The sequence below is a fragment of the Netta rufina genome (assembly GCF_964035555.1).
Source record: "Netta rufina genome assembly, chromosome: 1".
Lineage (NCBI taxonomy): Eukaryota > Metazoa > Chordata > Aves > Anseriformes > Anatidae > Netta > Netta rufina.
In genome coordinates, this window is record NC_140123.1 from 174,457,018 (window position 1) to 174,469,740 (window position 12,723).

A 12,723-nucleotide genomic window follows, 5' to 3' on the forward strand; every position below is an offset into this window, starting at 1 on the left:
GCTGTGTACCTTTCTAGTTAGATATTAATTCCTTCAACATCTCCAGAATGCAAAACTGCAATATGTTCTTCCAAAGAAAAGCTTTGAAAATGCAAAGTTTAATTAAAGCAGGATATCATTTGGAGTCACTTTCTACACAACAAATTACACATCCCTTCCACAGAGTCCACGAGATTCCGATGTGTTTATTGGTTCTTTTCAAGATTGATACTTTGGTCTGTAAATTACAATGGGGTTGATTCTGGCTTCTTATGCATAAGCTTTGTTCCTCAGATTTTAAAGCTTAATTAATCATATGCTCAACTCAGATATTTGGCTTTGCAGAGAAATGATTGATATGATGGAAACAAAATCTATAAATTTTCAAGGTACCTTGCTTCAAGCACAGTAACTTTTGAGCTCTGCTAATTAGAAAGAAACATTTGGAAAGAAGTGCACTAGCTTATGGATGCTCATATTAATTTTATTTTGGCTCACAATGGAAAGACTTCTGAAGTATTAAATTCACAATTTGAGTGACCTATAGACTTGATGGTTTTAATATTATTGTGAACTTATTTATACACTGTGGCTTGTTCCAATATATGTATGGAAAAAAATCAAAACTTTTTTCCTCAAAAATTTACCTGACACACTGTGTTGCTGGTAGTTATAGGAAGATGGAATTGCACCAATGGGAAGTTGTGGCTTTGGATTGCCTGGTTGTACCTCATCATCCTCCTCCCCAAAATGATGGACTTTTTCATACTTTTCTAGATAACTGGAATAAAAAAATAATAATAAATAAAAAAAATAGCACAGGTTTTAACATACATAGTATAACTAAATCCTTCATATCCCTCGAAAGATGAACTGCCGAAGGAAACAAATCGTACTAACACAAAGATTTACTGGAACAGTAGTCAAAGTGGCATAAAACATAAAACGTGAGTCAAACTGACAATAGGACATATAGAAAATGTAGATATGTGGAATTATGGATTTATATATCCATTTTCTTCACATTTTTCAACAGCAATTCCTAGCTAAATCACAACCCATTGAGCTCTCTTGTGACTAAGCCCATTTTTTTCAAATATTTTGTGTTAGCTTCCCCAGATAAGTCTGCAACTGAAAGCATTGTAGAAGTTACTCTGTACAGTTTACCAATATACTTATTGAGGTCAAGTCCAGAAAAACACTTCCTTCCTTCCTCCTGACCTAGAGAAAAACAATATATCAAATCCTAGCTATTACACAAGAGTAAGAGAGTTTAGATACACTGAAGGCAGTAATTCAAGGTCAGAAATTCTGAGCCACAGCTGCAACTAATGACTATTGGAAATCCCTTTAAACCTTTTCAGAAAAAAAAAAAAAAAAAAAAAAAAAAAAAAAGGTTGATATACTGTACACAGTGGCAGATTATCCCAGTGTTCTGGGAGCACAGAAGCTATATGTACACATCAAAGTCAAATAGTTAATCACCTTGGTAAATTGATAAATGTAATAAATTAATCAATGTAGGTGTGTTTTTTTTTCATTACAAACTATGACTTTCAGAACTTAGTACATGCCAACATAGAAAGAAAGGCAACTTAAAGGGCCCGGGGTAGCCTTAAATCTACACAGACGTATTAGATGCAACACCCCTCCTGAAAGCATTTCAAGATCACGAAGTTGCATACAAACTTTCACCCTGTGGAAAAACTGACAACATCCAGTCAATTAAATCATACTCAAAACACTACATAATCAGGAAATAATTCACGACATTTATCTTCCCATTTGTATATGCCAGAAATATTGAATATCTTAGGAGAAAAAAAGCTTTTGATATAATTTTTGTATTACATACTGACCAGCATCTCTTCCCTTTTCTGATCATTCTGAACCCAGAACGTATTTCAACAACTGTGAACTGAAAAAATGCCTGTGGCTTAGGTATTCTGACAGGCTAAATCCCCACGTGTATACATCAGTTGTTTGTATTTTAAGATAAACTTAACAGTGGCTTCTAAAATCAGGAGAGATAACACAGTTGTGCAGCATCCTGAACTATGTGCACATCTAAAACCTCTTAAGATCGCAATATTTTCAATTTACTGTGGTTCAAAATGAAACTTGGGAACAATTAAAATACTTCCAGTTGAATGCTGGTCACTGCAGAAGCCTAGTGTTTGGTCTCCTATTAGCATTTGTGTGGAGGCTCTTCCAAACAGCCCAGTAAATCTCCGAGTGTCACCATCACTGACTGATGGAGTTTGTATTGCAATTGAGGGACTAATATTGAACAAAGAGGACTGTAGGCTGGTTTTCCACTGATTTATTGAACTGATAGGGGTCAAATGAACACTAGAGCTGATGCAGGGGCACTAGCAGGTGTACGTGGCTGGAGATGGCAAGAAGACACTGTGCATGTGCCATTTCAACAATGGTAGAAGCTAGACTGCTTTCGCTTGTCTAATATGACTTTGGAAGTGCTGTGGCTGGATCTAATTTCCTCAAACATTGGCCTGGGTCAAAGCTTGAGCTTTGTATAAAACACTTTCATTACTGAATGTCAGATTTCATAAGAATAAGTAAAAATCCCTACACAGAAACACATACAGTACTCAAAATACAGGGAATCTACCACCATTCTAAAACACAAATACTGAACCTTATACTTTTATTAAATCCATGTCCCAGAAGAGCTAACCACCATGAATATCCTAGACGTGCTCCTCTGCTAATACCTACTTTATTAAAATGTGCTAAAACAGTTCTGTTTCAGGCACAGGCACTTTGAAACCTTAAAAATCAAGTCCCCTTCTTCCCTCTGAAAGCAAATGATTACATTGCTTCCCACTCTATTTGACTAAGAAATCTGTGGGGCTAGAAAAATCCTAGGGGTGAATATAAATTAGAAGACCTTTGCAAACTAAACTGATCTTTTTTTTTTTTTTTTTTCCTGGTGTTGACAACTCTTACAAAGTTATCACAAATGTCTTGCTCAATAAATATTTCATAGGAAAACTGGATTGGAATCAACATAAAGTGATGACCTAACATTTTCCCTATGCCAAAGCATGTACCAGCTTCACCCCCTTATATTCTCAACTTCTCTAGTTGTCATTTGATTTACTGAAGTTCCACCCCTTCAAAGAGCTCTCCCTCTTTGCTATCTCACCCCAAACTAATCTTCTAACCTGCTGAGAAAAATAAAGTCCCAAAGGCTAAAATGTTGTGGTTTTTGTCTTCCCTATCTCAAACAGAAAGACTTCCCCTACACCTACCCCATACATTTATCCCTTTTAAAGCACTGCTGGTTTACTGGGGGACATTTTGCTGTTTCTGAATCCATGGAGTTTAACAACCCTATTACTGAATTTCAGCTACAATAACCAGACCATAGACTGACTTAGAATGATTCCTTAATGCTGCATAAGTACAGACTGTTCACAGACAAACGTACAGACCTCAATCCTCCAAACCCTCTGTTGGTTTACTGCAGAGAGAAAGAATGACCTGGAATTTTAGTGAAGAGAAGCAGCTTTGTAAATTAGCTTATAAATGAGCTTTACTAGTCTTAAATTCTAATCTTACCAGTCTGGCACACAGCGACCGTACAAGCAGCAGAACAGTTATCATAAAGACAGGTCTTGCTTTAAAGACATAAGAAACTTAAGTATAATAAATGGAGCTTTTTTATTACTGAAAAACGGATGTGCAAAAGCTCATAAATTATCATCAGGTAGTTACAAAAAGCTAATCTCATGTTTCAAAACAACTGAGACCTATATCTATAGACCTGACACGCATATTCTGATCTCAGAAGATGTTTTCTTTGGTTTTTGCTTTTTAAGAGATTCAGAATGCTTCCTTAATTTAGCAAAGTTACAGGTAGTTCATATCAACAACACAGGTCTCAATCTTTCAATCTTCTCCTCTTTTAATTTCAACACCAACTGACTGACCGGGCTCTGAAAGAGAAAAGATGCAGCTAATACATACAAAAAGGACTAAAGCAACTAACTAAATGAAGGACAAGAAGGAAACTACTAATGAAACAAGCAATGTATACAGGATGTAAAAGTTTCAATGGCATCTGGGACAAAAACTAAGTAGCACGTTGAAGCCTTGGTGATCATGGGGCAATGACAGAAACCAGGTTCTGTGCTCACACCAAAAGGCGCTCCGTACTGTTAGCATGACATCCTAAACGGACACTAGCCCAGCACACACATGATCCAAACGATTCAAGAAGCTGAAACACAATGGCCATTTACAGCCCCTACCTCCTCATTTCAGCTCAAATAACGCCTCTGTTCTGAGAGGCCTAACTTTTTTATTAAACGCCTGGTAGATAGCTAGAACTACTGGAAAGGACAAGTACGTGAAAATGCACAGGCAGCCAAGATGAGAAGGCTGGCCATTTTTAAAGGACAAGTCATTTGAATGCTTTCTGTAAACTTGGTTCCTTTAAGGACCTTTTGAGTTGTAAATAAAAAGATAATACTTTTTGGAAAAAAATCAGATTCACCTATTAGACATTCTGTTGCTGCAACAGAACTTCAGTAAGCCATTTGGTTTCATTCAGGTCCAAGAGAAAATAAATTCTCGGAAGATGGCCAATATTTTTATACATTAAAATACTTCCTTAAATAACAACCATAGATTTTCATTCAATCAAGTTAGCTTCAGGCTTGTTTTCAAATGTTTGGAAAAAATACTAATAAAAGGAAGTCACTACATGCACCTAGTAGCATGCAGGATTTACTATTGGCGTGGTCATGAAGGGGCTTAGAGTGTGCCACCAGCTCTCAAGCTATGGCTTCTGGTGCCTTTTGCTTCTTGCAAAATTGGAGAATATGAATAAAAAAGCATCTAGATTTTTTTTTTTTTTTCGCTCGGAGACCACAAGAATCTAAATTCAGAGTCTGCTACATACTTCCTGGGTATTTCAACTCCCTATTATTACTCCCTGCCAGTAAATTTGCCAGATAACACGTGGCAAAACAGTAAAGATGGCATCAACCATTACAGACCAACGATGAATTTATTAGCTTTGCATCCAGCTAAAGGAAAAGCAGGTACTATTCCCAGCAGAGATCTCCTCCTGGCCTTTCCTCATTAACTTGTGGTGCCAGTCAAAGCCTGCAACCATCTTTACCAAACGATCCATTCTCGTCCTCTGCCATGGATCTTTGCTTCCTACTTGAAAATCTGATCCATTTATGAATCTCACTGGCAGGCAGTATTCTGATCAGAGAGGAGGCTGCTTCTCAGCGGGGCCGGAGGGCTCACGCCCAGTTCTCCTGGCACTAGCACACACGGTGAAGGCTGGTGCCACGCTCTGGATGGAAACTTCTGCTTAGGCCTTAACGAGTCTGTTGCTGCAGCCGCCTGAAGTAACGTCTAACTCGTTTACTCATCTCATGGAGGTTCCTTGGCAGAGCCCCCACCTCGAGAGTTAAGCAAACTACTTCCTGGAAATGCCTGAGCCCACAGCAGGCTTCAAGGCTCCGCTCAACCTTTTAACAATCGCCGCGCAGCTGCCTCACGCGGCTCTGCTCGATTCCATCCGTCCCTGCCCGCCTGGGCCATCAGCGATCTCTTCAGGGCTTCCTCCCCTGACTCCAAGGGTACTGTGAATTCCAGTTCAAGTTACATCCAATTATTGTCAGAACTGATGCTCGCAGCTGAATCCTTCAAAATAATGCTCGTGTGTTTTCCATCTTCACGTTGTTGCCTCAGTAACTCAGCCACTGAGCACCGAGCACACACGGCGGCACCCGGTGAAACATCCCACCTGTAGCAGCACTCAGTGGCACTCTTTGATGTCTGCACTATTAGGACTACCTAATTAGACTGGCTGACAAATCAAGATGAATAGGATGCCGTATTAATAGGAAACACCATCAGCTGTGTGTTTTTAACACCTGGCCTGGTGGCAGAGCACTGCCCTCTGGCCTGGGCCGGCCCCTTGCCCGCTCTGTGCCCACACAGCTCCAGCCAACTGCTCACCTCGCTCCAGGGACCCCACAGCTCCTGTCTCCACCCTGGCACCCCCCTGTTCACACCTCAGGAAACTGAGTAAATTCAGAGGGCCCCATTCAGACGAAACGGAGTCTCGGGCTTCCTAACAGATCCACATGCAGACAAATTGCAGCGCATGCAATCTTTAAGTGTGTTAACGTTTTGTAATGCAGGTTATGCAAGATTACATGACAGATGGTCCACTTTGTGGTTTGCTTGAAATTTGGTTAAGAAATCCTATCAAGAAGCCCTTGCAGAAAGAGAAAACTGTATACATGCCTTCTTTATGAACTTTGGGATCTGCTACAGCAAATCCTTTATCTATTATTACAGAAAGAGGGGAGGAATTCCTCAGCAATTTTGAAAGTTTCACTTTATTAGACATTACAACAAGACAGTATGCAATGTTTTGAAATTCAAAAAAAAAAAATCACTCAAGTCACTGAAAATATGTTCTTAATATCCATGAGAACACCAAGAGGAAAGAAATGAAGATATTACGTTATTACGTTATGCTTTAGTATTAATAATGCCCTGATTTAGAAGGAAAATAATAAAAGACATATGCCAGCCAACTGAAGTGTGCGTGCTGGAGTGCAAATGCAACAGACTGGGGCAGCTGTGGCAGGGAGGGAACAAAACAGAAGTGAAAAGCAGCCTCTGAAGCAACCACACAACCAGGAACTCCAACAGACTGTGGACAAATGCCCTACAGAACTGAGAGCTGGAGAAGATGACAGATATTTTGACTTTCTCAAGTTATGAGGAACTAACTCTGTGTTGTTAAAGAAGGGGGAGGAGAAGGAAGGAAGTACTAAAAGAGAAGGCAAGAGCTTCATTCACCAGGAGCACACGTTAGCCAAAATAGCAGCAGAAGGCAAAAATCAGGCCTCCTGTTACTTCTACATTCCTTTAACTTTCCTCTACCTCTGCGCAAACCCTGACACCCCTGTGGTCTGACCTGACAGAAGGACTGCATGGGCAAGTCTCTGCACAGCAACAGCAATGGCCTGGTGGACAAAGTTTTCACAGTTAGGCAACTGCATTCTGGTCTGCTGCACTGTAACCAACAGCAAGATGTCTCAACACTTGCTTTTTTGAAATGAAGATCCCTCACTTCCAGGTTTGCTTTCATTTATTTTTAAATTTAAATTAAACTGAGTCAGCTTGTGAGCCACAGCTGCAGTCCCCAGCCCTCTTCCAGGACTAACCCTTCTACTGCATTCCCCCTGCCTGCCAAAAGCAGCTCTCCACCAGCACCACCTCTCACCGCTCCAGCGGCTGTTTCATCACACCCGATAGGCTCCACATCCAGCAATATCTGAGCTGTGCCATTATTAGTAGCATTAATTCTCCAGACTACATCTGGGAATTAACTTTCCAACAACGATGTACTCATCTTACTAATTTTGTCGTCGTTCTGCTGCCACCTAGGCTGACAGCTCATCAAGCCTGTCAAGTGTGACAGGAGCCTGAGTTTAGCTCTTCAAGCGAAGTATCAGAATCTTCAAGATTTATTTTATTTTTTTTCTATATCCGTAACATGCTTGCAAATTCTAGAACCTCCCCAGATCTTCTCTGTTTTGAAAAACAATCAGTCTGCAGTACTACTGAGATTTCCTGACAGTGCCTGCCTCTGAACAGCAAAGATGTGCTCATACAAATTGTACCACCTGGAAGGAACCAGGAGATTAAAACTAAACACCGTGTGACTGCACAGAGCAGGTCACAATAACAACGTCACCCTCACCAGTCATCCCATTTCAGGCACCCACAGACCGGCACTTGTACACAGCATGGCCCAAGATCCCTAATGCCAGCACGTTATGAAAGTCTCCACAAGTTTTCAGTATTGCTGTAGTCAGGGCAGAGCTGGTAGCTGGGTGAGGGTGTGCCTGCAGCCCAGAGATACACCGCGCTACACTAATACCAACACCTGCAACTCACTACAGCTTAGTACTCAGCACCTCTTCTCTGCATGCAGTGTAAAAACTTGTGTTCAGTGAATACTATTTAGGTCACTACGTCAATTGTCAAAGTAAACACAAATAAATAAATAAAAAATAACAAAGGAAACACAAAAATAAAAGTGACCTATTTACACGACTCCTTTCCCAATCACATTCTAATATGGGACAGCATTTTGTAACTGCAACTTGCAGATTTATCCGACAGGTGTACTTAAAGAGGAAACATTCTTATATAAATATGCACATAAAAGAATATTTATGCACATATATTATGTACACGAGATATATTACTCAAAAAGAATCAGAACAGCAATAATCATTCCTACACAACACAGTAACTTACAGGAAGTTTGAAAGCTGGTGGCTTCCATCAAAAAGAGTGGCGCATATTTTGATGGATGTTCATCTTCCATAAGAAACCAGTTATTTTAAAACTAAAGTTAAAAATCTTATACATATTTTGAATTGCTTACAAGATCAAAAAATAGCAAAAGCACATGTAACTAACGTACTACGGACTTTGACCACCACATAGAAACACCCAAGTGTTCCAGAAGTATTTCTGGAGACAAGCAACTATGGCCATAACCACTTCTAAAAGCAGACTCTTATAAAAGCATAAACTCTTCTAAAGCAGACTGTGTACAAACTCATGTAACTTTCAGTACTGTGAATGTAAGTAGTTGTAATGTTGACTGGAGGACCTACTGACTTTATACATCTATACAAGTAACACACATTTAATTAACTAAGTGAAGAAAATTATATGATGCATAAACAAGGTCTAAATCTATTTGCCAACTGCTATTTATGTCTATCATTTAGCTATTATGAAATTCAAATGACAGGAAAATATTTTTGCTTTTTTTCCCCCAGTGCAGAAGGAGGAAAAGAAATGATGCGTCTAACAGCAATCCAACTCTTGCTCATGACATTCTGTCAGTGCCTTGTCTGAAGAGTTGTTCTTACTGAAGAGGAAGTTTCTACGGTAATTCAGTCTGAACTTTTTCACAAAATTTAGGATGCAAACTATCCACAATTAGGGAAGAGATTTCCCTGTTGTCTTTAGCTCATAGTTTCATTACCAAGTGCATCGTTTCGTTATGTAAGTAGAGAGAGCCGGTATTTGCACAACAAAGCTAGGAACCCATTCAATTATGCACTTTTCATTAAATGTTAAAAAAAAAAAAAGTCTTGCTATGTTTTCTTCCCTACTATGTCAGAAGGAAATGTCTTAATTTTCAGCTTGCTAGCCATTGCAGAAAAGTTATTTACGCAGAAATAATGCCCTAGAAAGAGTTTATCCTATGAAGAATTTCCAGTAGAGTTTCTCTCAAACCATTATAAATAACACTGGTATCTACAATATTACAGGAGGTAATCATTCCTCATGTTGTCTTAGCTATCCAGAATAAATTTCTCTGTAAAGGTGTAATCTAGCAAAACATCACCCTACATGAATGTACTCATGTCACATACTTACAATTATGCACTTACTCAAAGCACTTCGCCAAATTGGAACGTTTAGCTTCCTTACTTCTTTTCAACTGCAGAGATTTTCCTTGCACATGTTTCTAATACTTAGGAGTATTACACGCTTTTCAGACAAATACTTACTCAATGACTTAAAACACTGAAGTTACCATTTTTCATACTTGCGTATTCTGTTATCCAATGCAAACCGTTCTGTGATTATAACCATGCCAACATAAATGTTGCTTATGTACATTATTCAAATGCTCTGTTTCTAAAACAAGGCTTCAAAGTCCACACATAGCCAAAGGAGTATCTTCAGTACTGGAAAACCAACCTTCCTCCCTGTTCCTTTTTCTCCTCTCCTTTTCCTCTCTACACTCCTTGCTATATTCTGGCACTGCCTTGACAAGAGGGGCAGATGAGCCTTCAGTAGGAAGCCAAGTCATTGAAGGATACTGCTCACGGGAACAGTTAATTGTAGATTTAAGTCTCATGGAAACAGCAGTCTACAAAAAAAAGCTTTCTAGATTCTCCAGCCACCAGAATAAATATTTCCACACTACTTCTTCCAGCCTGTTCAGCAGACGCTAAATAGAACAAAAATAGAATTTACTGGTTTCAAATGCTTACAGGTTTGTGTATGGGGTTAATTTAATGAATCAATAAGTGTCTACAAAACACATTGCTATACCACTTTTTCTGTAACTTTGTTGTTAGATTCTGCACATATTCAGCAATTGTAAGAGTTGTGCTTTTCTGCCTTCATCTTATGATTTCCTGCAATTAAACCCATTTACAATTTCTCACACTTAGACCACATAATCAAAGCAAACGTACTAGCTTACATGTCCATATTTATGTGGTTAATCAAACAAAAATATGGAAATTAATTAAATTCTTGAATGTTATTCCAGATGGATCAAATATTCATCAAAAGAAGTAAGAACAGAATAAAAAATCTGATTAAGATCCTGCTGGGATACTGCACAATAGGAAGATAAATACTTTATTTCCACGTGAAGAGAAAAAAGCTGTCCGGGGAGCCTGTTCCTTCGTTTACCTCAAGATCTTACCAGAAAATAGTTCATAAGAAAGAATGCGATCTGGCCTGCATAAAAACATTCAACTTGAAAATATCCGTATGTTTTAAACACAAACACATCCAGACAAACTAACACAACAATGACTATTTTAAAGATCTTTTGATCAAGAAGCAGCAATATGCTGCTACAGGGCTTGTTAAGTATCCCGGCGTATTCTGAGAACGTAGCATGTACAAATTTAGAGATGATGATAAAGAGGTAGCATATTGATTTAGCTGTCTAAACATGTAAAGGCTACACATCTATACTAGTAAAATAAACAGTGCTGGGAGCATTCCCATGCATGGAAATGAAGTGCTGTACTATTAAATCGTTAGAGAAGGGCCTGATACAAATTTTCCAAGCCAATTAGCTTCCTCTCAAACAATTTAAAGGCACTGTTCAAGAGCACTGCTCAGGGACCTTTCCTGGAGGTAAATTCGGACATAGCACCCCCGCTTTAGGGCTAAGAGCATGGACATGAGCTGTTTTGTGTCAGCTAGCCTCTCCCACGCTTAATTCACTAATAAGTAGCGTTTGTAAGGATAAACACTGAATGCTACACAGACAGCCTCTGACTTCATACAAATTCTGATATGGATTGGGGAAACCTGAAAGACAGATGAAGTGTTACTCCTTAGCAGAAGATTTTAAAATTGCCCATGACATAATGATCATGAAGAATTTATAAGTGTTTTTGGTTTGGCTTGTATAACTGCAAAGACATTAGAGGATACACAAAGATAAAAGGGGAAGAACAAAAAGGTAGAATGAATTCAGATAAAGCCCAGAGATCAGGTTTCTTCTTGGGAAATATCTGTCTCAGGCATTAAAGATAATCACTGCGAATCGTTTTAAAGGTAGAAGGAAACAACATTTTGAATATTTAAACAACAAAACAAAATCCTACTTTTGTCTAACAAGTTACTCAATGAGAACGCTCTTGTGAAACATGTAGTGAAAACACTCAAACCGTAACCTTATTTAAAATCGAGCAGATACTAAGAACGTATTGAGTACATTGCCATCTTTTACAGGAAGGCTAGAAATACAGTATTAATAGTATTCAAATATGAAGTATTAGAAATTGTTTAGAGGATACTGAGTCCCTGCTGGTGGTCTGGGGTTTAGAGGAGATAAGGCCTGATCCTCCACTGTGGATTGACCAGGCTTTTCAAATCCTGAGTAAATCCAGCAAGGCTTATTGTATTCCTATTATTTTGAATGGAAATAATCTGTGGGAAGAGGAGAGCTCTGCAATTAATATATTGCATACCTTTTTAAGAGGTTGAGAATAAGTACTTAGACAAACTGAGACTGAAAAAAGTTCATTATGGAAAGGAAAAAATCACGCTATTATAGATCTCTACTAAGCAATAAATAAGAAAGAAAACATTTTTCTAGTTAATAACCTAAATGTTACATTTTTTTTCCCCAGAGCCTTCTTGCTGCACTGTACATTAATTGTGACTCGCACTACATGCTACAGGCACTCCGATAACAAAATCGTGTATGCTGTTAGGGCACCTAAATGAAAAATTTAAGTTATTCTCACTAAAGGAGACTTGAAGAATCCTCTCTGGCTACAACTTATTTAAGACACACAAGGTGTAGTCCTCCTGTCTCAGTGATGTAATAGTTCAATCAGTATGGAAGAAAAAAACAAACAAAAAAAATCTATTCCTGAACATTCAATTATAACAAAATTACATTAATTATAACTGAAGGTACCAGCCTAAATCTAGCCCTTCCTCGATCCCAGGCAGTTTCAGCAGGAGTGATGGTCTCCTCACTGTTGACAGACTGAAGGCAGACAACCTTTCTCAACGTCTTGGACTTCTCAGGTGTTCAGTATTGCTGGCCTTGAGATTTTCAAACTATTAGTCTGAGGAGGGGGCTAGTGTCCAGAAAAATGCTCTCTGGAACATGCATCCATGCCTAGCTGTCAGGAAAACGTGCCTTTGACACTGCTCTCACTTCCACAGTCCCAGAAGGAACAACTCTTGCTTGGGTTCGTGCTTTATCTGTGTGCAGACAGAGGTACATGACCAAAATGCCATGGACTGAAGCACTGCCAAGGCACATGTGACATGTCCCTACTGTACTACCGTACACCTCCACCTTTGTCACAAAGACAACGCAATGATAAAATGAGGACCTGTAACAGATAAGAGACGCCCTGCTGAAATTAACTCAAA

At 39.0% G+C, this 12,723-nt stretch overlaps 1 protein-coding gene across 1 annotated transcript in view; it reads right to left on the reverse strand.

Moving 5' to 3' along the window:
- Positions 1-12,723, reverse strand: part of ARID2 (AT-rich interaction domain 2) — a 103,078-nt gene that overhangs the window by 45,034 nt on the left and 45,321 nt on the right. The window contains exon 4 of the mRNA XM_084294825.1: positions 627-760. Within this exon, the coding sequence (XP_084150951.1) occupies positions 627-760 (134 nt within the window). The remainder of the gene's footprint in view (positions 1-626; positions 761-12,723) is intronic.